The sequence below is a fragment of the Notothenia rossii genome (genome assembly GCF_949606895.1).
Source record: "Notothenia rossii genome assembly, chromosome: 9".
NCBI lineage: Eukaryota > Metazoa > Chordata > Actinopteri > Perciformes > Nototheniidae > Notothenia > Notothenia rossii.
In genome coordinates, this window is record NC_136907.1 from 10568871 (window position 1) to 10593138 (window position 24268).

The window sequence follows — 24268 nt, forward strand, 5'->3', positions numbered from 1 at the left end:
ACTAATCCGGGAAATTCAGCGTGTCGGCAAAGGTGGAGCGGCTCTGCTTTGATATGAGACACAAGTCATCAGGTGAATGATAAGGATGTTCACTTTCCGATCAGATAGGAACTTCCTTTGACGTCCATCAGATGACGTCCACATGTTTTAATACAGATGTCACGCTCCAGTCGACGGGAGAATTACTGATGTATATCTGCAGAGGCCGAGTTAATAATCAGAGGAATGAGGCTGGATGGTAAACACTGGTGTGTATCTTTATTATGAATACTGAATACAGATTAGCCTACACACAGGACAGTAATCAAAACATACTTTTATCTATTCATTATTACAAAGTTGGTTTTTATTGTGATCTTCAATATGAAGATCACATTTCCCATAATCCTAAAAGGATTCTCTCAAACTCTTGCGTGACAATATCAGTTTTTTTTATTAAGGCTCACATTGGACATTTTGAAGTGATAACACAAACAGTGTTACTCAGCATGTGGCTTTTACACATCTTTTGGTGTGTATTTAGCAGACTTCAATTTATGTGAAACATCAGATTTGAATGGATTTTAAAATGTGTGTGTATTGCACATTAAACCTCCCGAAACACAGATAATTATAATAGAAATAGAAAGTCCAATGAAGAAGGAAACCCAAATTGCCCACACTTAAAATGACCAAATCATGAAGAAGAAATTATATGTTATAAAAGTGCTCTATGGCACCAAGGTTAAATCACTTAGAAAAGCAATCATGGCATTTTGTATAACACTGTTAAACCTAATTTTCCTGATTTAGTGCAGAAAAGGATGCCAGACCGTAACGTCAAAAGACTGGTATTATCCACGGAGAGATGCAAAGTCTGAGCAATACTTTGACATTTTGAACTCCTGTCTGTTATTCCTCTTCAACAAACACTTGTCATATTGTGTCGGATAATCAAAAAGCAGCGCATTAGCATTCCACCTTGAAACCAACGGAAACGACTGGCTGCAAGATGGCATGTTAGCTTTGTAATACTAAATGCTTCACAATGTTTGCTGAACCACACAACCAGCATCTAATGAAAGAAAATAATACACTTAACATGTGGGGGTGTGCTAACCAAACAGCAGTGGTGTTAGCATTCCCCTCTGAAACCAATGGATACCGCAAGCTGCAAGCTAGCACGTTAGCTTAGCTGGTAGATGTGCTTTTCTTTTGTGCTACATTTTAGGAAACATATTTTGTGTAGCTTTGAGGCAAAATTCAGGAACATTTGCAAAATACTGAACTTCAAAATGTCAAAGTAACCCTTTGAGGTGCATTTTAATGAGACAAGAATCACCCATGAGAGACTTCTGCTTTATAAAAATTGGCATTGAAGTCCACAAAGACGACTGAATGGCACCAGTAGATGGAGAATACAGGGGAAGAGAATTAAAGATGCACCATTTATATCAAGAAAAACTTGTTTAAGCCAGACAGCTTCCATGGTAAATGTCTACAAAGAAAACCAGCTCTTCAGTGTTCTCTGGTCTCTGAGTGCACACTTGTTCAGTCTGACTACAATAAAATTGAGCTGCCCGCAGAAACACAGGCAGTAGATATAACCAACCGCACTCCAAGAGAAATACATGGAGTTACAGATTCACTCTGAAACGACAAAAGTGCTGATGTCTCTCTGCCCCGTGAAGAAGAAGACGTCTGATTAGGACGAGTACAGCGCTCTCCAAAGTTTGAATTACACATCACACCTGAGTGAAGAGGAGGTAATGTTGAAGTCAAAGGGCAACAGAGAAGTACAATCCAACAGTTCAAATGTTCTTGATGTGAAAAATGTCTATGTTGTAACGTAATCCAGATGGATTAAATGGCACCCAGGGTGAAAGCAAACCATGATTACACAACGATATGGGCTTTTTTTTTTGGCTCCTTTGGTGAAGTGATTTTTTTCTCAGGACAACAAACCAGTCAACTGACATGATACTACAGAAACTGTGAATTCTGATCATATTCTCTTCTTGGTGTAGCACGTTTAAAAATGTCAGTCAGGTCTGCACGACGTTGACTGTCCAAACGTCACTGTGTCCGACTCTCTCATCGTGATCGCAAAGTCATTTTTAGTGTTTTTTTTCCCCGTCTTTTTTTCCCTGTTCATTATAAAATTCTGCCAGTTTCCCTTGGAGTCCGTGTTCAGAGATGGAGCAGAGTGCTCTCGGTACATGACTGCACCGGTGGGTTGGAGTCCAGGCTAGACAACAGGTGAGCTAAAAGGTCACGGTTGCGGTACTCTTGTTCCGAAAGGTCAGTGTCTGGATGCTGGAGAGGATTTTCCTCTGGTGTCCGGCCAAAGTCACTCCCATGTGCAGCAGGTCCCTGAAAAACACAAATTAGACGATCAGAAATCAAATTCAAAAGCTATTTAATGGAATTTTTGATTACATTTAAGTCATACTTAATCATAGGTAATCCATAATCTTAAATTATTATTTTTTAAATATAATTTACTAAGAAATACAGAGATATAACATCATTTGAGCTGCCGATATCGAGACGATATCGAGACGACCAATCAATTAGTTGTTAGACAGAACAATTATTTCCAACTATTTTAGTAAGTGATTCATCGTTTAAGTCATTTTTCATTCAAAAATATCTCCCAAATTGGCCGTTTCCTTATTTCACTGTTTTAATATAACATTAAACCAAATATCTTTGGGTTTTGGACGGAAAAAATATGACATTTAAAGACATCATCTTTGACTGCTGCAACAATGAAAGTAATAGCTATTTGCCATTTAAAAAAAAAAGTTTTCGAGAGGTAATTAAGTTTGTTTAGGAACTACCAACACTAAAGGTTAAGGGGCTAACATCCCAATCTAGTACCATGAGAGTTTGCAATTAAATGTGAAAATGTTCCTCTAGAGATAAGCATCAGTTCGGAAAAGGAGACAGGAGACAGTACTGACTCTGTGCTGATCTGGGCCAACTGGTCCACCGAGTTGAAGCCGGCCTGCAGGAAGCTGTCTTCGTAGCGCTCCATCTTGATGGCCCTCAGCCATTCCCCCACAGAGGCGCAGGCTGAGAGGGATAAAGGTGCTCGCTGGTCCAGCAGGGGGTAAGACAGCCTGCGGGACAGAGGGGAGAAACAATGAAATAATTTACACACACCGTCACCAAAACAGCCGTGAGGAGCTTATATATATCCTGCAGCAACATTCCAGGCGACAGGCAAAGGTATAATCTTAGGCTGAGTGACTGACGGGGACAAACAATGGGATTTGTCAGGGGTGGAGTGTCCTCGTCTGTATACAACCAGCTGACAGGCAGAAAGTGGAGGAAGGGAAATGGACACAGCAAGAGGCTGACAGGTCCCAGCAGGACATGAAGGTGGTACAGAAGACCGGGCAGCAGGGGGGTAATATCTGTCCTGGGAATGTTAAATGCCTTAACTACAGAAAGGGACATCATGAAATTACTGACATGCTTCCTTTTCTTAAGCTGTTGATTTGCTGTCATTCTAACCCCATCAGGCAGGTTTTCTGTCAATCACCCAAACACAGTGTCACTCACCCTGCTCCCTCTTGAGCCACTATTTTCAGCGAGGCCGGGTTTCGGATCAGTTTGTCCAGAGCGCTGACGAGGTCTGCGAAGCGAGGGCGCGCCGAGCGGTCCTTCTGCCAGCAGTCCAGCATCAGCTGGTGCAGGTGGGTCGGGCAGTCAGGGGGGGGGGGCAGCCGGTAGTCCTGCTCTATGGCATTGATAACCTGATTGGTGGAAAAGGTAACACTATTAAACCAATGCAAAAAGGGTATTTCAATAAGGCTTGATATGCATTGAGGGAACAGACAGGAAGAAATAAGAAACAATAAGAAGGAAAAAGATAGGAAATCCATTGTACGAGTTTTTCTTGGTAATCTCATAGTTACGCTATGATTCAAACACTTATATATATGCTTCATTTAACGAGGTAAAAGTCTCATTGATTCAAATCGCTTTTTCAAGAGCGACCTGGCCAAGAGGTTACAACAAATGGCACATTAACCAGTCAATATGCAAATAAAAGAAACTATTATAAACGTTAAAAACTGGCACAATTTTAAGACGACTTCAATTATGGGATATAAGAGCAATCACATTGACCAATGGTTTCTTGTTCTCTGTCCTTTAAGATGGACTTGACTTCCCCCATAGTGATCAAATCTGACAGTTTCAGCTCCTTCTGTACATTATTCCAAGCACTTCAAATTATTTATTTTCATGTTGCAAATTCTCAGCTTCAAAACCTTGACATTCCAAGTGAATGTTGCGCATCATGGCTGTTTACTCACATCCTGGTTGCTCATGTCCCAGTACGGCCTCTCTCCAAAAGACATGACCTCCCACATGACGATGCCATAGCTCCACACATCTGAGGCCGAGGTAAACTTTCTGAAGGCGATGGCCTCGGGTGCTGTCCAGCGGATGGGGATCTTACCTCCCTGCACAGAAAAGAAAAACAGTCAGCACTGCAGAAGTTCCAATAAACACGAGCAGACAGGGCTCTCCCAAGCGAAGGGAAGAGTGAAATAACAACTTCGAGTTAATGAGGCAAAATAATGAACTTTCACAGCTGTGATATAATAGTTCAACAAATATACAGTGTGTGAGCAAATTACATTATTTAACTCTAACGCAGCGTCCACGCGGCAGCGTCCGTTGAAGCTTGCCGTCGGGTGTGTCTGAAGCTCGACCAACAACCAATCACATGAATATCCCGCCCCGGACACACAAGCAAGCAGTTTGATTGGCTAGAGCTTGTACTGGCATATGATTTGATTAGCTGACGCTTCCGTCGAAGCTTGAAGAGTTTAACTTTCTCAACTTTTGAAGCGAGCAACGGAGGCAAAGCGACGGAACCACAATGCAGTTCGGCAAAGCGTGACATCACCCCCTTCAAAGTGAATGGGGGCCGTTAGTCTTGAGATTTTTAAGGGGCTGGGCTTAAAGAGACAGGCGCTTAAACAGAGCATTTCAGACAGAGGATAATATGTGACCTGCTCTATGGAAATCAGTCGTATTGATTGACCCGAGGACACATTTTGAGTTGTATACACAGTTGGAAAGAGGAGATTCCTAGCTTTCTAATGATATCAGGATTGTTGTTGTACTCCAAATATTAAGCAAAATATGTCGCATTATATAATGACTGTCAGCGAGTCATCATTTTGAGAAAAAGGCCTTCAACGTTTCCTCTTCTCTGGAATCCATCGATCTGATTAATTATTAGCGGAGCAAATGATCAAAATAGTCCGGAGGGAAAATATTTTTGTTTGTATTACTGGTCTGGAGGAAGCTCGCAAGTGTGTGTGTGTGTGTGTATATATATGTGTGTGTGTGTATACGTGTGTGTGTGTGTGTGTGTGTGTGTGTATACGTGTTTGTGTGTATACGTGTGTGTGTGTGTGTGTGTGTGTGTGTGTGTGTGTTTGTGTATTTTTGCATTTGTGTGTATTGTGTTTGTTTCCCGGGGAAAACACTCACGAGAAACACTGGCTGTTGTTATGCCTGCTGTGACGTCAAGTTACTCCGTTCTCCGCTTGTAATTATGCCGTTACAAGCTTCAGAGTTGTATTTATCATCTGAATTTGCCGAAACGAGTTTAATATTCTGAAAGCCAAGACTTTGTTTATTTGAAATCGGATGAAAACAAACTGTAACGGACCCTGCCGTGTTATCTATGATTACTATACGCCTTACATTCATAATTTCAGCCGGAGGGAGGGGGAGCTGCGCTGCGGAACAGCAGAGTGCGAGTGAGAGCTGTCATCTTCCCTTTACGAGCTTCAAACATGTATTTATCGTGTGATTTTGGAAGTAAAAGTTTCATATTCTGTAAGCCAAGACTTTGTTTATTTAAAATTAAACAAAACACCCGAACCCCGAAAAACTATTTTTTTACGCAAATCCACGTTTATTTTGAAATGAGCCGTTGCGACTTCCGACTGATTTCAATAGAGTGGGTCACATATGAGGATAAAGGGTGTTATTTTAACATTAAAGCATGTAAACATCTTCGAGTGTATACCCAAAATGAAAATATGAACCTGAAGATTAGCATCATATGTCCCCTTTAAAGTTCAAACTCTTATTGAATTTATTTTTTAAAAGCCTCAAATCTGCTTGTCTAATCAGTTTCCTAGTTATCAATCACATTCTTGAGCCTCAAATTGAATGTTATTGGATGATTACAGAATGTCTTTTTCTATATTAAATATTGTGAGTATGATTTGATACAGACATCTTGAAATGACAGGTGTATATACTGTGAAATTGAATAGTTTCTGAGGCATGATCTCACCAGAGAGCTGGTGTAGGTGGGGTCGGAGGAATTCTCCTGCAGGAAGCGTGACAAGCCGAAGTCAGACACCTTGCACACCAGGTTGCTGTTGATCAGGATGTTGCGGGCAGCCAGGTCCCGGTGGACGTAGCTCATCTCTGCCAGGTACTTCATGCCGGAGGCGATGCCACGCAGCATTCCCACCAGCTGGATGGGAGTGAACTGGCTGTCGTTCAGCTGCAGAGAAGAGGAACAGTTCAGTTGGAGAAGCACTGAAATGGCCGGGTCACAGCTTGGGTTTTTGTTAGAAAAATATCACTCGTCACCGGCTTGAGCTTCAATAATCAGGATACATGTATTTATTATCCTTGCAAGAATGGAAGTAGTCATCACATACAGAGCATGTGGTACAACTAGTTGAACAGTGTCCTTCACATGCTTATATACAAGAGAGGTGTTACACAGTCACAAGATGGAGGAATACCGGTTCAAAGCCATGTACAATGTTTAGTTTAGATTAGCTAAGACCCAAGTAAGAAATGATCATGATTGTCAAAAGAGCCATGTTCAGCTGGAATTCTTTACCGGTCTATATTATTCAGGAAAATAGTTTTCAAAAGGTTGCAAAAAAATTATCTCAGTATTATAAAGTTAAATTGAACTGTGCCTGTGGGTATGTATTATTATGTACAATTATTTATATTTTTTTGTTTGGCGTTATGATGGCTAAAATTGGATCACAATTCTAGTTTTCACTTCATATACAGTAGCACTGTAAATTGCATGAAATTATGAGCTGTTTTATGTATGTTTATGTATGTTTTGTGTGTGTGAGGACCCCAGGAAGAATAGCCAATGCTCATGCTAGTGCTAATGGGGATCCGACTATGAATAAGAATATGTCTATCTCCATAGAGGCTGAATCATCATGTTAATCGTTGTCACATAGCTATCGTATTTCTAAAAAAGTGTGTCCTGAAGCTCTTCCAGGTAATCATACATCCTGTTACGTACACAGCTACAGTTGGGCCTTTGATATCATGTGCTACTCTGATATTGAAAGAGTGCATTCAGTATTTTCCCAACAGTTTTCTTTACAACACTCACCCGCAGGAAAGAGTCCAGCGCTCCGTTCTCCATGAACTCTGTGAGGATCATGACGGGGCAGCTGGCCGTGATGATGCCCTCCAGGTGGATGATGTTGGGGTGCTGGAACTGACCCATGATGGACGCTTCGGACAGGAAGTCCCGCCTCTGCTTGTCAGTGAAGCCCCCTTTTAGTGTTTTAATGGCTACGTAGTTTTCTTTTTTCCCCGGGACCTTCAGCCGCCCTCGACACACCTCTCCAAACTCTCCTGGAGCGCAGACACATAAACACACATTAGGGCTGATCTCTCTGAGAGGTGTTTACCACATTAGGAGGACAACAATAAGCAAAGCTAAACTCGCCCGCAGCTAGTGGTGCCCTTTGTTTGAATAAGGGCTGGTAGTATGGTCACATATTTCTCGGGTAATTGATTCATTAAGGAGTCCATATTGAATTTTGGCAAATAAAGAAAGTAGCGACAAATGGTTTTAAATGTCACAGAATTAATTTAACTGAGTAAATTCGATATATTCTTCTTAATGATCTCATTTCAAAAGAGGACCGGCTTAAAAAAATTCTGAGTCCGCAGAAAAAGTTCACATGTACAAAGTTTACATATTCGTGAATAATGGGAGAAGTATAATGCCGGGGCTTACCAGCACCGATAACCTCTTCGATCTTAACAAAGGAAACATCAATCTCCTTGGCAAATTCTCGCACGGCCTCATTAGGGTCCTCGTAGGTGAAGGGGTCGATATAAACCTTGACCCCTGCGAGAGAAAAGACAAACAGAGTCGTGGGAAAGGAAAAGAAAAAATGTGAGAATGCTATGAGCAACAATCAGCTGCGTCACATTATAAAAACATTTTCCTGACGTGAGTAAATTGTAAATCACATCTGAGCCTTGGTGTGTGTGTGTGTCCTTACCTTGGCCGATGAGGTACTGGCTGTTTTTGTCGCTCAGCTCTGGGTCCTTTACTCGGCTGTGTCTGCTGCAGGTGGGAAGAGATCGAGATTAACAGAATAATTATTGAGAGAGTTGGCAAAACAATTGATCTGATGAAAAAACGTCATGCTAGTGATTGATCAGCCCAATGTTATGCATATTAACAATGTGCAAAAACAGTAATAGGATGCTTCTGTGAATGAAATATAAACTTTTTAAAAACTCAAATTAGCCCGATAACAACACAATGGTTGAATACTTTTGTTTGATATTATTATATTAAATTATATTATTATTTGGAGGAGTGTGTGGGAGAGAAACTCCCATTGGAGGGGATTTTTGCCTTTGCAGACCATTTATGCACAAAAAACAATATAACACATTAAAAGAAAGGTAATACCCTAAAAAGCAAAAAAGGGCCTCTTTAAGATACAATAAGATAACATCGAAACAGAATTAAAAATAAAACACACTGTGCTTATACTACATCATTCTATAATGCACTCAAGCAAAGCAATACTGATACCTCAGCCCCATGCACTGACAGGTCAGAGGTCAGCTCAGCTAGAGAGCAACACCCTGCAGCCAACAGAGATAGTGTCTTTCTGTTCCAAAAACACCTCCTTCATTTTTTTTTTAGCGATCCCAAACACACATCACAGGGCGGCTCGTGGTGCTGGTGAATACCTGAGCCGACCTCTATGGTTCCGCTCTCTGACTCGAACCGCTCCATTATAATTCAGCTGGCGAAAACTCATCCCTGTAAGACTGTAACAAGCCTGTAGCTACTGGAGCTCTGCCTTCCTCTCCTGCTCCCACCTCATAAGCCTAAAATAGCAGTAATGCACCACCCTCGGTTAGTGGCAGATCTGGGTCTGGGCCTCTGCCACTGGTGTGTGTGTGTGTGTGTGTGTGTGTGTGTGTGTGTGTGTGTGTGTGTGTGTGTGTGTGTGTGTCACAAGGTCACGGCTATTGTTCTCCTGTCCTGTGGAAACAGGGTTGGGACGCCTGCATCCTGTCTCCCTGCCCTCTACCTCTATCGTAATTTCTCTCTCTTTTTCTCACACACACACACACTGACACTAACTCTCTCACACACACACACACACTGACACTAACTCTCTCACACACACACACACACACTGACACTAACTCTCTCACACACACACACACACTGACACTAACTCTCTCACACACACACACACACACTGACACTAACTCTCTCACACACACACACACACACTGACACTAACTCTCTCACACACACACACACACTGACACTAACTCTCTCACACACACACACACACACTGACACTAACTCTCTCACACACACACACACACACACACACACACACACACACACACTGACACTAACTCTCTCTCACACACACACATCTACACACACGCTCTTTCACACACACACTCTTTCACACACACACTCTCTTTCACACACACACACTCTCTTTCTCACACACACACACACTCTCTTTCTCACACACCCACCCACCCACCCCCACCCCCACACACACACACACACACACACACAGAAGCCTAAGGAAAGTGTTCTAATGAGCAGGATAACTTTTAGCTGTGTAAGCGAAAGGCATCAAGATTGTTGCTTTGTGTGTGAACTGCCTCACACACACACAAAGATGGTGAGTGCAATTCCACTGTTGATAAGATATGACTTTATAAACAAAAGAACAAAGTGGTGCTAGACTGTAAAATTGGGGTCACTGTTGTTATTACTTTACAATTTCCCCTTTTTTTGCCCGTTTCCTGTTATTCTGTCAGCGTTTTCCCATCACATACATATCTCTTTCTCTGCCTCTTTCCCTTTCCCTCGTTCTCACCGTATGCAGTAGGCGGCCACTAAGACGAAAGTGACAAGCAGCAACATCCCGACAGCGATAAGGATGCCAGGTACTAGGAACTGGGCGGCAGAGTCGTGACCTGAGGGAGTGAAGAGAGAGAGTTAGAGGAGAGTAAGTCAGAAATCTCGACAGGAGGTTTTACATTGGGAGTAGAGAAAAGGACAAAAGATGACAGGAATTTATAATATTAAAGATGCAAGGACACTTACTCAACTCAAGGGCACAGCAACACATGAATTTAACACAAACATGTACAGGGAGCTCTGAAGAATCCTCAAGAAGGAATTGAAAAATGTGTGAATATGCAAACTTACTATCAGGCAGCGTGCGGAAGAAGGCTGCAGGACTGAAGCTGCCGTAACCGCCCATGGTGCGCGCCCGAACCTGAACCTCGTACTGGGTCGCTCTGCGGAGGTCCGTCAGCACCGCCTGGTTCTTGTTGCTCTCTGTGTAATGGCACTGGTCCTCACTACGTCGCTCCTATCATAGGACAACAGGGAGAGTTAACAGGACTGAAAGTGAATTAGGGAGGAATTGACAGCCCAGAAACGAAACACAGAAAGACTCGGTCATCTAGAGGAATTCAGATATCCAATCGTTAATTTACTAAAGCATATAAGGGCCAAGCATGAAGAAAAAAATTGGGAGGATGATTTGGGTATACATATTTAGAATAAAACTGAATTTTCAGTAAATGGGAAAGTTTAGTATGTTGATTCATTATTGATTGAATTATTTTTAAATAAGTGGCTTTCATTGACATCATTCTTGAAATTCAAAACAAAAAAAACACCTTTATCCAAATCTTTTTATCCTTCATGCTTTGCCCTAATACTTAATAGTAACCCTTACAATAACATATATATTATAAGTTTAGCCAAATTGACTTAAACTTAGTTTTGTTTAATCCAACTGCAGTATATTTTAACACAATGTAAATTCTATCTAAAGTGTCTCTTGTCTTGGCTGTACGAGCTTCTGAATCAGGTTCCCCTGTGTTTTGGTCAGAGCAAAAACACAAACACACGTGTATCACGTAAACACAAATGTGTATTGTATACTGCCTCCACAGTTGTTACATGCAACACTAAAGGGTAAGGTGGAATTGCTGATTTACTGCAATTTATATCAATGAAACTGTCAATTATCTGGGTCATTGTTTGTCTAGACAACATACAAACAATTTGGGTTTCATTACACTTGACCTGCATGTATTAGGGTTTCTGAGGACATCCATATTAGCCCGCTAACCTGTCTACATTTATTTGCAAAACATGGTGTGTTTTTTTTATATTCTGAGCCGTAGTACACCTGAGGATACAATCATTAAAATGCAGACCATGGAGGGGTATTGTCAGGGCTCACCTTCTCACAGTAGCGGACCTGATACTGCAGGATGTTGTAGTGCAGCTGAGCGGAGACTGACCAGTGCAGAGTCAGGCTGCTCTCTGTGGAGTCACTCTTCCGAATCCCAGACACCAGCGACGGCACTGCACAGATGGAAGAAGAAATATAAATACCAGGTGAACTTCCGACTATTTATACTTTTCAGCTTCACCTCCCTTACCGTTGTGGCTGGTGGTGATATTGACACTTCCACTGGCAGGGTCCTTGCCGCTGACATGAGATACCCCGTTGAGAGACTGCACTGTGAAGGAGTACGTGGTTTGAGGCAGCAGGCCCCACACCTCCACCCTGCGACCCAGCAGGCCTTGCTGCTCGGGCCGGTAGCTGACGCTGTCCCCGCAGGGCAGGCAGGGGCCCTTAGTGGACCTGCAGAAGGAGCATCTGATGGCGTAGCTCAGGTCTGTTCTGCCGCCGTTGTCCAGAGGCTCATTCCACTTCAGGCTGAGCGTGGTGTCGTTGATCTGGGAGCGGACGGTGCGCGGAGCTGAGGGAGGTCCTGCAGTGACAAAGAAATGGATAATTGATTTGGAATTTCAGATTTTGTAAATACTGCAAATCAGTCAAATAAGAATCACTCAAGCTTTTCATCTAGCAAGTCATAAAGGAATACTAAGCCATACATACATATATCCCACTTGCTGTCCAGAGATTTATGAAAAGATTGAAACCACCCAAAAGTCTATACGCTAATAAGCTCTAAAGTTAAGACTCAGCATTAAGACCAAAACAATCCAGGTAACCAATTGTGGTTTTAAGGGGTTTATGTGCGGGACTGGGTCTTCACCAGGTGCAGCGACTGGCTCAGACTCTTCTCTCCAGGAAAGCTGTACTCCAAGCCAAGTAATAGTACCAAAGAAACATTTTTTACAAAAAGCTTGCAGTAGATTGAACAAAGGGGACATCACATGTTGAAGTGTTCCTTAGAGATGAAGGTGAATGCATATTTGTTTAGTTTTAGACTTAGCCATGTTCCCTCTTTATGCTAAGCTAAGCTACTTATGACAAGTGTCTGCTGGCTGTAGCTTCCATTATCAGACATTAGACAGTTTTATTGATCTTGAAAGGTCTTTTCATTTGACGGATAGCACTGGTAATCATCCACAGAGTATTGTCACATTATTCTGTCAAATAAGTAATTTCATTTCACAATACAGGCATTTCCTAGCTCTGATGCAATCATAGTGTGAGAAATGTCTCTTTCAAATCAAACTATAATTTCTTCTGTATCATTTTACTGCTGCTTTACTTTCCATGACCCACACAGACCATTTGTTTAATTTTTTTTTCATATGCGCTGAAGACATTTTATTCAGTCAGCCCATGCAGTCACGAAGCAGAACGAGGGTCCTGCAGTGGCTTTGCGTCACAGCACGAGCATATGCGTTGCGGGATTTAACTGGTGCAATTACGTTTGTCTAAAACCGGATGATAATGATCACGTCTGAAAATTGTAAGAAGATAGCTGTTGCCTCAAGCTAAGCATAACTAAACAGCAATACCACTCAGCCACTGCGAATGAGTTTCTGTTCCTGCCAAGGAGAAAGAGCTTTGTCACTGAGCCTGCAGCTAACTTAAGTGCTAATAGTGCTCTCATTGGAAACCCAAGTGGGGCAGCTTCATAGACAATCTGGATGAATAAATTCTGAATTCAAGATTTTGGATTGGAGATTTTTTCTATAGTGGTGGTACATTTTATGATTGAACAATCAGAAATCCACTTTATTCAAGCCACCATGACAGCCAGTGTTGTAAAACGCTTAATTTCATGGAAAAAGGTTCCCGTGATTTACAGAAGGCAGGGGTGGTATTCCAATTTTGCAGACAAATTGAAAATAAAAGTGATATGCAGAACTGTGCAGGCAATCCAGTACAATAACATCATATATAATAGGAAAGGCCTAATTAAGTGATTAACAATTAAGATAAAGCCCTTGTAATTAAAGTAATCAGTAATCATACAATTGGACGTAAATTGTAGTTCCAGGCTGTCACACCTGCAGAGGAAAGGAAATGCCATCATCCCGCCCAAGCTTCACATTGTTTCACATCCACTTTGTGGCCAGTGCACCTCATTAAGAGGTCCCTCCCATTCACACATCCAACATGTGGATGAATTGAAATTCCTGAATCTGCATGGAGGTGTCACTTGAGCCCATCAAGGCCTACTCCACTTTGGAGTGGACGCCCTCCCCCCAACCACCTGTCACCAAAGTCATGCATCTCAATGGCCAGCAGTGGGACAAAGGACACAAAGCAGATTAGGGGAGTTTGGCTAAATGACACCAAGGCAAAAGAGAATTAGCTCCAAAGATGGGAAAGGCAAAGCCAATCACAGTTTTTGTAACTTTTCTATATAATACTTACTTGTGCACAGTGTGTCAGGAGTGTCAGACTCTGCACGCAAGTATCCAGATAGACACGCACACACTGAGGCCCCTGCAATGGTGGTTTGGCTGAATCCTGGACAGCCTTTGCACTGTCCCTCTGCGGAGGACTTGAACTGAGCTGAAGGACAGGCTGTGGAGGACAGGAGAAGACAAATCAATATGATTCAGCAGGAGATAACAACACTGGCCCCAATCTTTAAAACCTGCTGTGTCCCTGGGGGTCAGATTGAATTTTCTTTTGGCGTCATTGTACGTAGATGCCAGATGGCTACCCATTGACAGACAGAACCATGTAATGAGGCTATAAACTGAAGACAATCACAGTAATGAAGCTGAGAGTGATGGTCAATTGAGTTTATAAACCTGACTGATATTGACCTGATGCTTTACCCGACTATATCTGAGTAAGAAGGCATAACGATGGTGTCCTTACAAAGAACTGTCTCTCTTATTATACTCTCTCTCTGTGCTCTTCTAAAACCAATAACAGCACTGTGGAATCCACGGCTTTAAAGGACTTGTGCTGAAAGGATATATTGATTAATCGATGACTTGACTGACAGAAAGTCTATTTACAACAATTTTCCCAATTGATTGGAAAATGTTTAACACTTTCTCTGGTTTTGGCTTCTCAAGGATTAACTGCTTTTCTGTTTTGCATCACTGTGAATGTATATATTTGCCCTGATCTGAACCCGTTTTATATTGATCCGTCACCTCGTAACGCCACATTCAGCCATGCAAGTGTTTACGATGAGTGTTCAGTGCGGCTGTTTGGATGCAGCTCCAGCTGAGTCAGATAAATAAAACAATCATTTCTCACACAAAGTGGAGCCTTCTTAAAGGATCAAGACACTCTTTCTGATCCTTGTCAAGTCAAACTTTGCCTGCGGGAATTTCCATGATGTGAAAAGTGCGCTGAATGCTGATGCATGTCTCACCTGTTGAAGGTTGTTTAAATATATTATTTATAGATCAAATGCAAGTGACTGTCACCGAACAGTATTATGAAACACAGCTTTTGGAGCACTTATTTCCCAACAAAAGGACACTCACAGCCTGTTTCTGTTGTTCACTAAACAGTGTTTTTCAATGACTTCAGCTGTAAAACGGTTTCGCACTTCACAGTTCACGCCAATATGAGTGATTATTTTGTCTGAGTAAAAACCACTTTATCGAAATACTATTCTTTTCACTTTGGATATGATGATTATTCTTGTCACCATTTGTATAAATATAACCTTAGTAAAGCCCAAGTTTACTGGCACTTTGATATCTCTCTCAATGTAACAATATGTAAAGTCTGATTGAGCTTCACTTCAACAAATTGTTTAAATATTCTTATCAAGCTCCTGTATAACACTATATCAACTTGACAGCATTCATACGTTTTATGATAAAAGGTTGTGTACGACTCAAAATTATATATACAACATTTATAGTACAGTATAAGTATTTCGATTTTAAATTTAGATTTCAATTTCACCTTTTAACTGGCTGGCCTATGAAGCCAATTACCTTTTCAATCTTGCTATAAAAGGCAATTTCTCATTATGATGAGTGTTTCTTTCCTCACAGCTCTCTGCAGTAACACAACGCTGGAAATGCCAAACCCACTTTACTAGAAGCAAAATGTCGGAAATGATTTTTTTTTTGTGATGAAAAATCCTTATACCTCCCACAGAGATCAAACTGAATCCTACCTTCAAACCACACACAGATGCAACGACACACTTACTGTTGAAAAATAACCATTTCTTCTTGTGTTTCTGTGTCCTTAGAGCTCAACATGTATCTGTGTTGGTGTGAGGCAGAGTAATTGTGTGTGTGTGCAAAGGAAGGGGTTCATACACAAGGCTTGTTAATTGGACTCATTAGACAGAGCTGCTGCACGGCTCCCGAGAGAAACACCCTGCTTCTTCTTCTTTTTTGTCTGCTTTGCTTTGATGTTCTCAAAGTGATATGATCTTCACCCCGAGTGTTCCCCCCCCCCCCCCCTGCTCTCGTTCCCCTCACCTCTCCTCTCCCCCTGTGCTCCTTCTAAGTTCTGAAGCTGTGGCAGCAGTAAGCCTTTGACCCTGCTCCTCCTCTCAGAGATAAGTGCTGCTCGCCTGACCTCTCTCTGTCCACTCCGTGTTACTGCCGCTCCGCTGCCTCATTAGTTTCCTCTCAACGTTTCTCTCCTGGGTGAACCCCACCCTCATCTTACCATTGTTTGTTCTTGTTTAGTCTGCCTGCTCTGCTGCCTGCGCGGGTGTAGTCTATAAACAAACTAGTACAAGCGTCTTAACCTTGCCTCCTTCTTACCTGTGCATCTGGTTTGTCCTTCGAAGGGCTCATATCCTGGCATGCAGGCACAGGAAGTTGTCGGCTGGCCCACCCAGTGACCGTCTTCCCCGCAGAAGAGCTTCGGGGGCCGAGGTCGAGGCCCCTGCTGTGCGGAGTGCTCCACACACACACCCTGGGCCTCCTGCACCAGGGTGCGGGGGACGGTCTCTGGGAAGGAGGAAAGAGCACTGACCAGGGGGGGACACTTCTTGAAGAAGACCCTGACGGACAGCAGGGCCATGCAGGCGCCCTGAGCCTGGAAGGCCAAGTAGAAACCTCTCTTGGACAGAGGGCCGAGCCTTAAGGTCTTCACATTGAATTTCCTCTCCCCGCCCTTCCTCCGTAGAAAGTCTGCAGCCACTGTGTCCACCTAGGACGGGAAGAGAGAGAGAAAAGATTTGATGTGATGGCCCGATTCCAGCTCTGGATTCAGTCTTAAGAGGGACCAGACTGGCGGTTTTGCATGTTTTATACATTTTAGCCCATTAACCAAGCATCACATATGCTTTACATTATTCAACCTTTTCCAAAGCATACCACTGTGATTTCAGATTTATTTCCTACCTTCCTGGCAGCCATTGTTTCCCATTTGTTACAGTACACTTTGAACCTCGACTTTAAACTCGCTTGGGAGAAAGGTCATTTATCACAATGAACATTTCATCACTTTTATTTCTCTGTCAAAGTTACATTATTTAGTAATGAAGTCGAGCAGAAGGCACTATTCTGAAACCCTCTCTTTGGCGGTGTGTTCAAGGACGCTGCAACATCTGAGGCTTGACAACGAGCTGCCGAAATGCACTTCAATCATAAGCTGTGCGTTTGGAAAATGAAAGCCAGGAGATGAACTCTGAGCAAACATGCAGGTTGAGAAACGGATTGAATGCAGCTACGAGGAGAGTTTACAGAAACAGTACTTGATCGCATGAGACGATAACATAACTTGGACAGAATATAAATGTGATTAACAGTCGACTGTAATAAATACATAAAGCAACCTTTATGTCCCTGCAAGAGGATGACTGTAAATATATATGAGTGCCGACTGCAAAATAGAGGTCAGTCTGAAAACTTCAACTCTAGCTCACTCCTATACATGCTTTGCAGTGGGTTACTGGATAGTGTGGAGGTAGGCTTTTTTCAGAAGTCAGTAAAACTAAAGTACACATACTTCAGTCATACATGGAGTACAAACCCGTTTAAAAAAGTAAAATAAATATAAAATTCAACCAGTTTTATTCCCTAGCCTTGCAAGGGACCATTGGTGTATGAATGTTTTTGAAGGGTATATCAGGGGAAATTGTAAAGTGCAATTGACTATTACCATTAAATAACTTGTTTGCATTGCGCCCTCCTTGCAAAGTTAACACCTATATCACTAGTTTTTTGAAGATACGCTTTTTGTTGAGAATTTTGCAATTAAAAGCTTAATCCAAGACGTATTATGTCATCCAGGTTCTCACAATGAATTATTCATTAAAGCTGATACGTTTCCAAGCTGAAAACCAGGTTATGGTTCCAGCTTTTTCAATTGGGAGGATTTGCTTTTTTAATTTTGTGTGAATACAATGAACATCAGGATGCACCCAAAAGAATATTTTATGTTCTTGACTGTGAGGTTGTTAAAAAAGCAAATTAAAGGCATTACTTTAGGCGCAAATGAATAGCCAATGCCTTTTCTTCTAAACCAAACTCGAGTTCTTTTAATTGAGAAAATAAACAGCATTCGTCTTTGAAATTAATTGTTGGTTACGACCCATTCGTTTATTATGATCTGCGGCTTTAAAAACTCGAAACAATTGAACTGATCTTCATGTGTAAAATAGGTGGAGTAGTTTTCAGTGAATAACAACCACAGAGAGAAAAGAAGTGCTTTAATACTGACAGGATATCCCGTAACAAAGAGTATTTATGTACTCTTTGTTATGGGATTGAAGTGACCCATAAAGAGTGGGGGGGGGCGTACCTTGGTGTATGGGTTCTCCATCCAGGGCGGGAAGGAGGACGTCGCCTCGTCGGAGTCGGCCTGGTAGTAGAAGAGGTTGAAGGTCTCCTTACAGCTGCGGTGGTGGATGCTCCTGGAGGAACACTCCATCACGGTGAAGCGCAGCTCCACGTAGACCTGAGACGCTCCTCTCCGCTGGATGAAGCCGCTGCGCAGCCAATGGCTGGAGGCGCTGTCAGTCTGACAGATCTGATAGGTCCTCACGCTGTTGTTCTCCTCATCCAAACCACTTACTTCCTCCCACTGAGGGCAGAGAACAAAGCGTTGTCAAAGGTTGTGAAAATGACATCTGACCCAGAAAACTTTTTTTAAATTCACCTGTAAAGGCTTCTGCTAAGGTCTTTAAAAAAGGGATCCCTTTAAAAGTCCTATTCATCATAATAGTGTTGAGATTTGTTGTTGGCCCTCTGCTGCACTGCACCTGTCAGAGGCCCTGGGGACACATCCGGCCTGCTGTGGATTTAAGATTCAGTCCAAATTTGAATGTGGGTTGTTAAATCATTCCTCCTGCCTAGCTGCAGCCCGGCTAGTGGGAATACAAGTCTCAATTGTCAAACTGAGCACACTGCGGAACACAGCAGCCGAGACAGACACGGATTCCACCCTTCAAACACTATTTTAGACTAAAATACAAGAGAGGGGATATCACAAATATGTATGAAGCGAAAAGCCCTCCAAAGAAAATGACATTTGTTGGGGAGCCGAAAAGGCTTTAATGTTTGACTTCTGAGTCAACAGCAAACATGTTCACCATCACTGTGCTCCCAAGAGCGGGAAACAAGCAAGACATTAACATACTCAGGGCAGAATTTAGCAGATTTGCTGAACTTGCGGCTCAGAAATTCAGTTATGTAAATATGTAAATCTTTAAAAATCCATTTGCAGATGATGTGTTGAGTGAGGCTGGATACCAGTCTGAATGAATTACAGTGCAGCAGAGCAATGAGAGCCTGGTTTGAATCTCAGGCAGGGGAACATTTCTCTTTTCATCAAAAATAAATAAGTACTATGGACTCTGGCAGCAAATAGTCAGTAAAAATATTGAAATAATCTGCTAAATATGTGTTATGAGAGCCAATCAGAGAGCTGTCCAAATACACAGAAGTATTCATAATGCGAGGTTGAAGTGTATATTCACATACAAATGGTGTTTCATGCAGACACATTTCACTTAGTACACGTTGCAGGGTTAATCCTGTGTATGACATGTACGCTTTATTTCTTGTTCTTTTTAAAGTAAATGCAACGACTCACAGTTTACAGTACAACGGTGCTCAAGTGTTTTTGGAATAGAGGAGCCAGCGTTAATACCTGACAGGATGAGAGTTTTCCACAAATATCAACTATAAGGGTATCATAATCCTTTAATGCTAAAAAATAAATAGCTATATATTTACTGTTTTAAATCTGTCATGTTGATGCAGACAGCTCATGGCAGCTCCTCGCTGCTGCCTGTCATTACAGATGAAATCACTGTTTTTTGTTGTATAGAGTTAGTGTGCCATACTTTGACAATGTAAAACTTTTGACAAGCGGTTTTAAAAAACAATGTCTCCGTGCAAGCTATATCGAGACTGTTCGCCTGTTTATTGTTGCATCTTAATCAAAGGGCGCTTACACATTTGTTGAGTATTTCGGTCTGGTTTCAGAAATGTCCTTGCCAGCATCACTGGAGGCATTTTCCTTCTGAGAAATCAGCAAGTTGAGCAGTTTTGGTCACTGACGCTGTTGGCAAAAAATACCCTAGCAACTACTCCTCAACTGATCAAATTACAAATATGTCTTTTTCTGGCAGCAGTATTCAAAATTGTGGGCAGCCATTAACTTCAACTCCAAGGTTGATGGGATATCTTGAAGGCATCTGCTTTCAATGTACTCTGAATCCAGAGAACCACATTCTCTGTGGCGTTTCCTTTATTCTGTCAGTTACCTGCCATATAAGGAGCTCTTTTATAAGCAAAGTAACAAAGGAACCGCTGGAAGCCCAACATCCAAAGTCACCACACGGTCTGTGTTAGTAATACAGATAACATAGTGGAGCTCGGGTTACATACCTCGGGTTTGGCATGTGAGAAGACGGTCCATTTTAGATCAGAAGTCTCCGTCTTAGTGTTCATCAGGACCTCTGTGAAAAATAAATAAAAAACACATTATATCACACAGCAGGGAAAGTAAAGAGGACACGTATAAGACTCATTTACATTCAGGGAAACACACACAAGTGCATTTAAAATCAAAGAGTGAACATATTTCGAGTCCCGAGCTCTCCGCTAAAGAATCAGCTCTGGCTTACATTGGGATTACGCTAGAAGATGGAGTTTCACCAGTCAATTACATCTACAAAAACATTCCCACTACCCTAAAATTGTCTTTCCTCTCATGTTTGTTTTCATTCCACCCACGTCCCTTGTGTTTCTCGGAGACACACCATGCCTGTGGTCACACTAAACCTGCTGAAAAGAGTCCGTCTTTGTCCAGAGGAAGTAAAGACAAGAAGTGTGAACAAGGCAGCAAACCAGACTCGGTACACACTCACAGAAATAAAAAGATTTAAGCCCTTCCAGTCACGATCTGTGATTACAATAGAATTGGTTTTCTTGTAATCTTTTTAGGGGCACTCTGCCAGCTCACAAACAATTGGAGCTATGATTCAGTATCGCATTAGAACCCCTGACTTGAACTGCATGCAACTTAGCGCAGAGTTTGGTTAAGGTGAAGACACTTATTTCCATGCGAGGACATCTCTCTCTCTCCCCCCCCAGCTGTGTTGGCAGATTGTCTCTGCTGAATTGTGACTAGTGTTCGTGCTGATGGGGTGAGGCTTCTGCCACAGACCGGGTTTTTAGAGCCATGCGTTTTTCTCCACAGAGGCTCATCTCAAGGGTGAGGCCGTTTGGTTTTACCAATAAACAGGATTTAATGCGGCTCTCCTGTGTGCCATGATCAAGGCGAGCACTTGCATGGAAATGGAAGTCTGAGGAAACGGGGGGTTTCAGGGTGAATTCATCATTGGGGTTATTAAGATGTTTTGTTGAATTAGGCTCCTCATATAAAGGCTCCACAGTAAAGTCTGGCCGCCCATAACCTCACTAACACACACTCTCAAACACAATATATGACCCAGCCACAATTTTGGTTTCTACACGTTTTCCAATAATGATTTCAGTCGTAATGCTATGGTGCCTGAACTGCGTTAAAACAGTCATTCATTGAAATGTTTGTTTATTCACATATTTATTTTGGCATGAAGCCTGGATGAGGCCAAAGTGTTGCTTTTCTCAGCTGTTCATTATTGTTTACACATACTCGCTTCACATGTAGCTTTGTTGTCCAAAAACATCTGCTCTAAATTCCTACCCGACAACGTAAAGTCTCAGAGTCCTTTTAAACACAGATTCAGTGGTTCAGTCTGTAGTTATCAATATGTGGGATCAGATACGCCTTTTCATCTCAAATCAGACTTCTTTTACTTATCTTATCTTTTAATAATGGCTACAGGTCTTCCTTTTCAGAGACAAAGTTCTTCATTATTCTTCTTCTTTGAAATGAGCAGAATGAAACAACCTCGACTGAAAATGTTTGTTTCCCCGTTGTCTGGCTATTTGGCAACCGAATTTAATTAAAAGTTTAAGACAAGTAGTGAAATTAAAGTTAATGAATTGTTTAATTCAAATTCAACAAACGCTCCTGATGTCTTCATACCATTGTGAACATATTTAGGCTTTGTGACAACCCTGAAGACATAGTGTGTTCTGGGATATAGTGATGGATATTTATCAATACAATTAATAACTAAATAACCGTTAGTTGCAGCAAAGACAAACCATTATCCAAAAACATGTAACCACATCTCCCATAGTTCAAATGTCAATATTCTAGACGTTTAGCACCAGAATCATGAACATTATATAATCGTTGAAGTTACTTTAATAGTCTGTTCAATAACTGTGACTAATAATACAGGAGAACAGGATGTCTGGAATATATTTCGTTGAGAACATTATGAAGTTCTGAAGGCTCTCTGTGCTCTATTAATATATTTGAACACCGACCTTAGTAGTATTTTACAAAAACAACAGCAACGCCTACAGTTACTAATCTCCGTGAACCTGAGTAAAGTGAGAGGCAATCACAGTCAGCACTTAGCAACCCACGTCCCATTGAAATTCACAAAAACTCTGAGTCCGACTCTTGATTTCAAAGTCAAATCAAACAACTTTGGCCAATGTTTAAGCACTTTAAACTGAAAATAAAATACACATTTGGATATTATAAGCATACAGCCTCACATTAAATCTGTTTGTTGTTCAACCATAAAGTCGATTATACATTTTCCTTACATTTTTTATAAAACATCCTAGGGAAGTCCTAATTTTGAGATTAAAAAGATACTGCTACTTCTTCTTCTTTAGATTACAAATATGAATACAGACTAATTGGCAGAAAAAGAACGAGTGTCCGGTGTCCTCAATAAATATCTGCCTCTTTATATCCTCGTTTTCTCATAATGATTTCAATGATCACGCCCACTGCTGCTCACATAGCCCGTTAATTTAATATATTTCCTCAGTGAACAACCCACACACACACACGCACAATTCCTCCCTTCCTGGACCCACTCTCACTGCCGAACAGCCCCATTTAAATATTTCTACTGCTCTCCTCCAGTGTCATTTCCCTCTGCCCGTCATCTCAATCATGCACAGAACATGCGGCTTGACACCTCTTAGTATTAGGGGTTGCATATGCAGCAGGGTTGTCATGAAATTACACTGAGAGATGTCTCTTCACTCAATTACCTTTTACCCGTTTCTACTTTACAATCTACTCATTTCACGCTCTCCGTGTGCAAACTACTCGTAAAGAAACACACACACGCATATATACCATTTCTCCCTCTTCAAAAATCCACAGGAGCCCAGCAGCTTTCCAACAACAATCTGAGGCGATACAGTGGAAGAAAGGAGAGGAGGTGGCTGAGAAGGATAATTGGATGACAAAGTTCAGGCCGGTGCTTTCCCCGCAATTTAGTCTACCTCGAGTTCACTCCAGCATAATTAAAAGAAACACCTTCATAATACGCAGGCCGCCCTGTCTCCACCTATCACATGCACACCTGCCTCTGTTTCATATGCTGATTTTTTCCCCCCCCGTTTTGAAGCAGTGGAAGACGGACGCCGCCACCACCACCCCAGGCTTGGTAATCACAGCTCTATCATTAGGGTTTATGAGGCAGGATGTGTGAGTGTTTCGATGATATGGCGAGTGTGTGCATTATGTGCGTGCACGGCCTGGCCTCCCCCTGCTGAAGGTGCAGACTTTAAGCCCTGCTGGAGGAAGCTGGCTTTTCCCTTACATTCTTACAGCAGCGGCGGCGGCGGCCACCCACCGCCGGAACATTGCCCAAAGGAACAATGAGAATTCGTCATGGGCCTTATTTAACACCCAAAACAAACAATTGTACAGTAATTACAGTACAGTCGTCCACATTAGGAGACAGTGGACATGTCTGAACTGATACTGGCGCTGGCAGGAAGACTAGGACTGATCCGTGGATTTACAATTATGGAACATTTGAAACATCATTTTTTTTTATAGACACTGTAAGACTTGTTTTACCACGGTAGAAGCACAAAAAAGGCATGTCTAACGAAGATTGAAATTAGCCTGTTTTTTTATTTTATTTAAATAACGTAACCGTGTCAGAAACACACCGCCATGGGAAGGTATTGCGTTTTCTGTGTGAAAGGCAGACAACAATGGAGGGTTTTTCTTTGAAATGTAAAACCTGACCCTGTGTTTTTTACAAAGAGAGACTATATGACAAATATGACACCTTTATTTTCTTTAGAGCTGTCTACAGGATCTAGACAACCGACACCCAATTTGAGATCAGGACTCCTTTTCAGTGAAACGCATTTTACACTTCTGTGTTAATT

General features: G+C 41.9%; 1 protein-coding gene across 1 annotated transcript in view; it reads right to left on the reverse strand.

Moving 5' to 3' along the window:
- Positions 1 to 232: 232 nt before the first annotated feature.
- Positions 233 to 24268, reverse strand: part of LOC307020384 (ephrin type-B receptor 4a-like) — a 36789-nt gene continuing 12753 nt past the window's right edge. The window contains exons 2-17 of the mRNA XM_079651706.1: positions 20384 to 20454; positions 18291 to 18572; positions 16304 to 16694; positions 13974 to 14126; positions 11770 to 12105; positions 11568 to 11692; positions 10517 to 10682; positions 10182 to 10281; positions 8310 to 8374; positions 8039 to 8152; positions 7403 to 7650; positions 6317 to 6532; positions 4308 to 4457; positions 3550 to 3743; positions 2946 to 3104; positions 233 to 2352 (exon numbers count right to left, since the gene is read on the reverse strand). Of these exons, the coding sequence (XP_079507832.1) occupies positions 2244 to 2352; positions 2946 to 3104; positions 3550 to 3743; positions 4308 to 4457; positions 6317 to 6532; positions 7403 to 7650; positions 8039 to 8152; positions 8310 to 8374; positions 10182 to 10281; positions 10517 to 10682; positions 11568 to 11692; positions 11770 to 12105; positions 13974 to 14126; positions 16304 to 16694; positions 18291 to 18572; positions 20384 to 20454 (2879 nt within the window). The 3' untranslated portion in view covers positions 233 to 2243. The remainder of the gene's footprint in view (positions 2353 to 2945; positions 3105 to 3549; positions 3744 to 4307; positions 4458 to 6316; positions 6533 to 7402; positions 7651 to 8038; positions 8153 to 8309; positions 8375 to 10181; positions 10282 to 10516; positions 10683 to 11567; positions 11693 to 11769; positions 12106 to 13973; positions 14127 to 16303; positions 16695 to 18290; positions 18573 to 20383; positions 20455 to 24268) is intronic.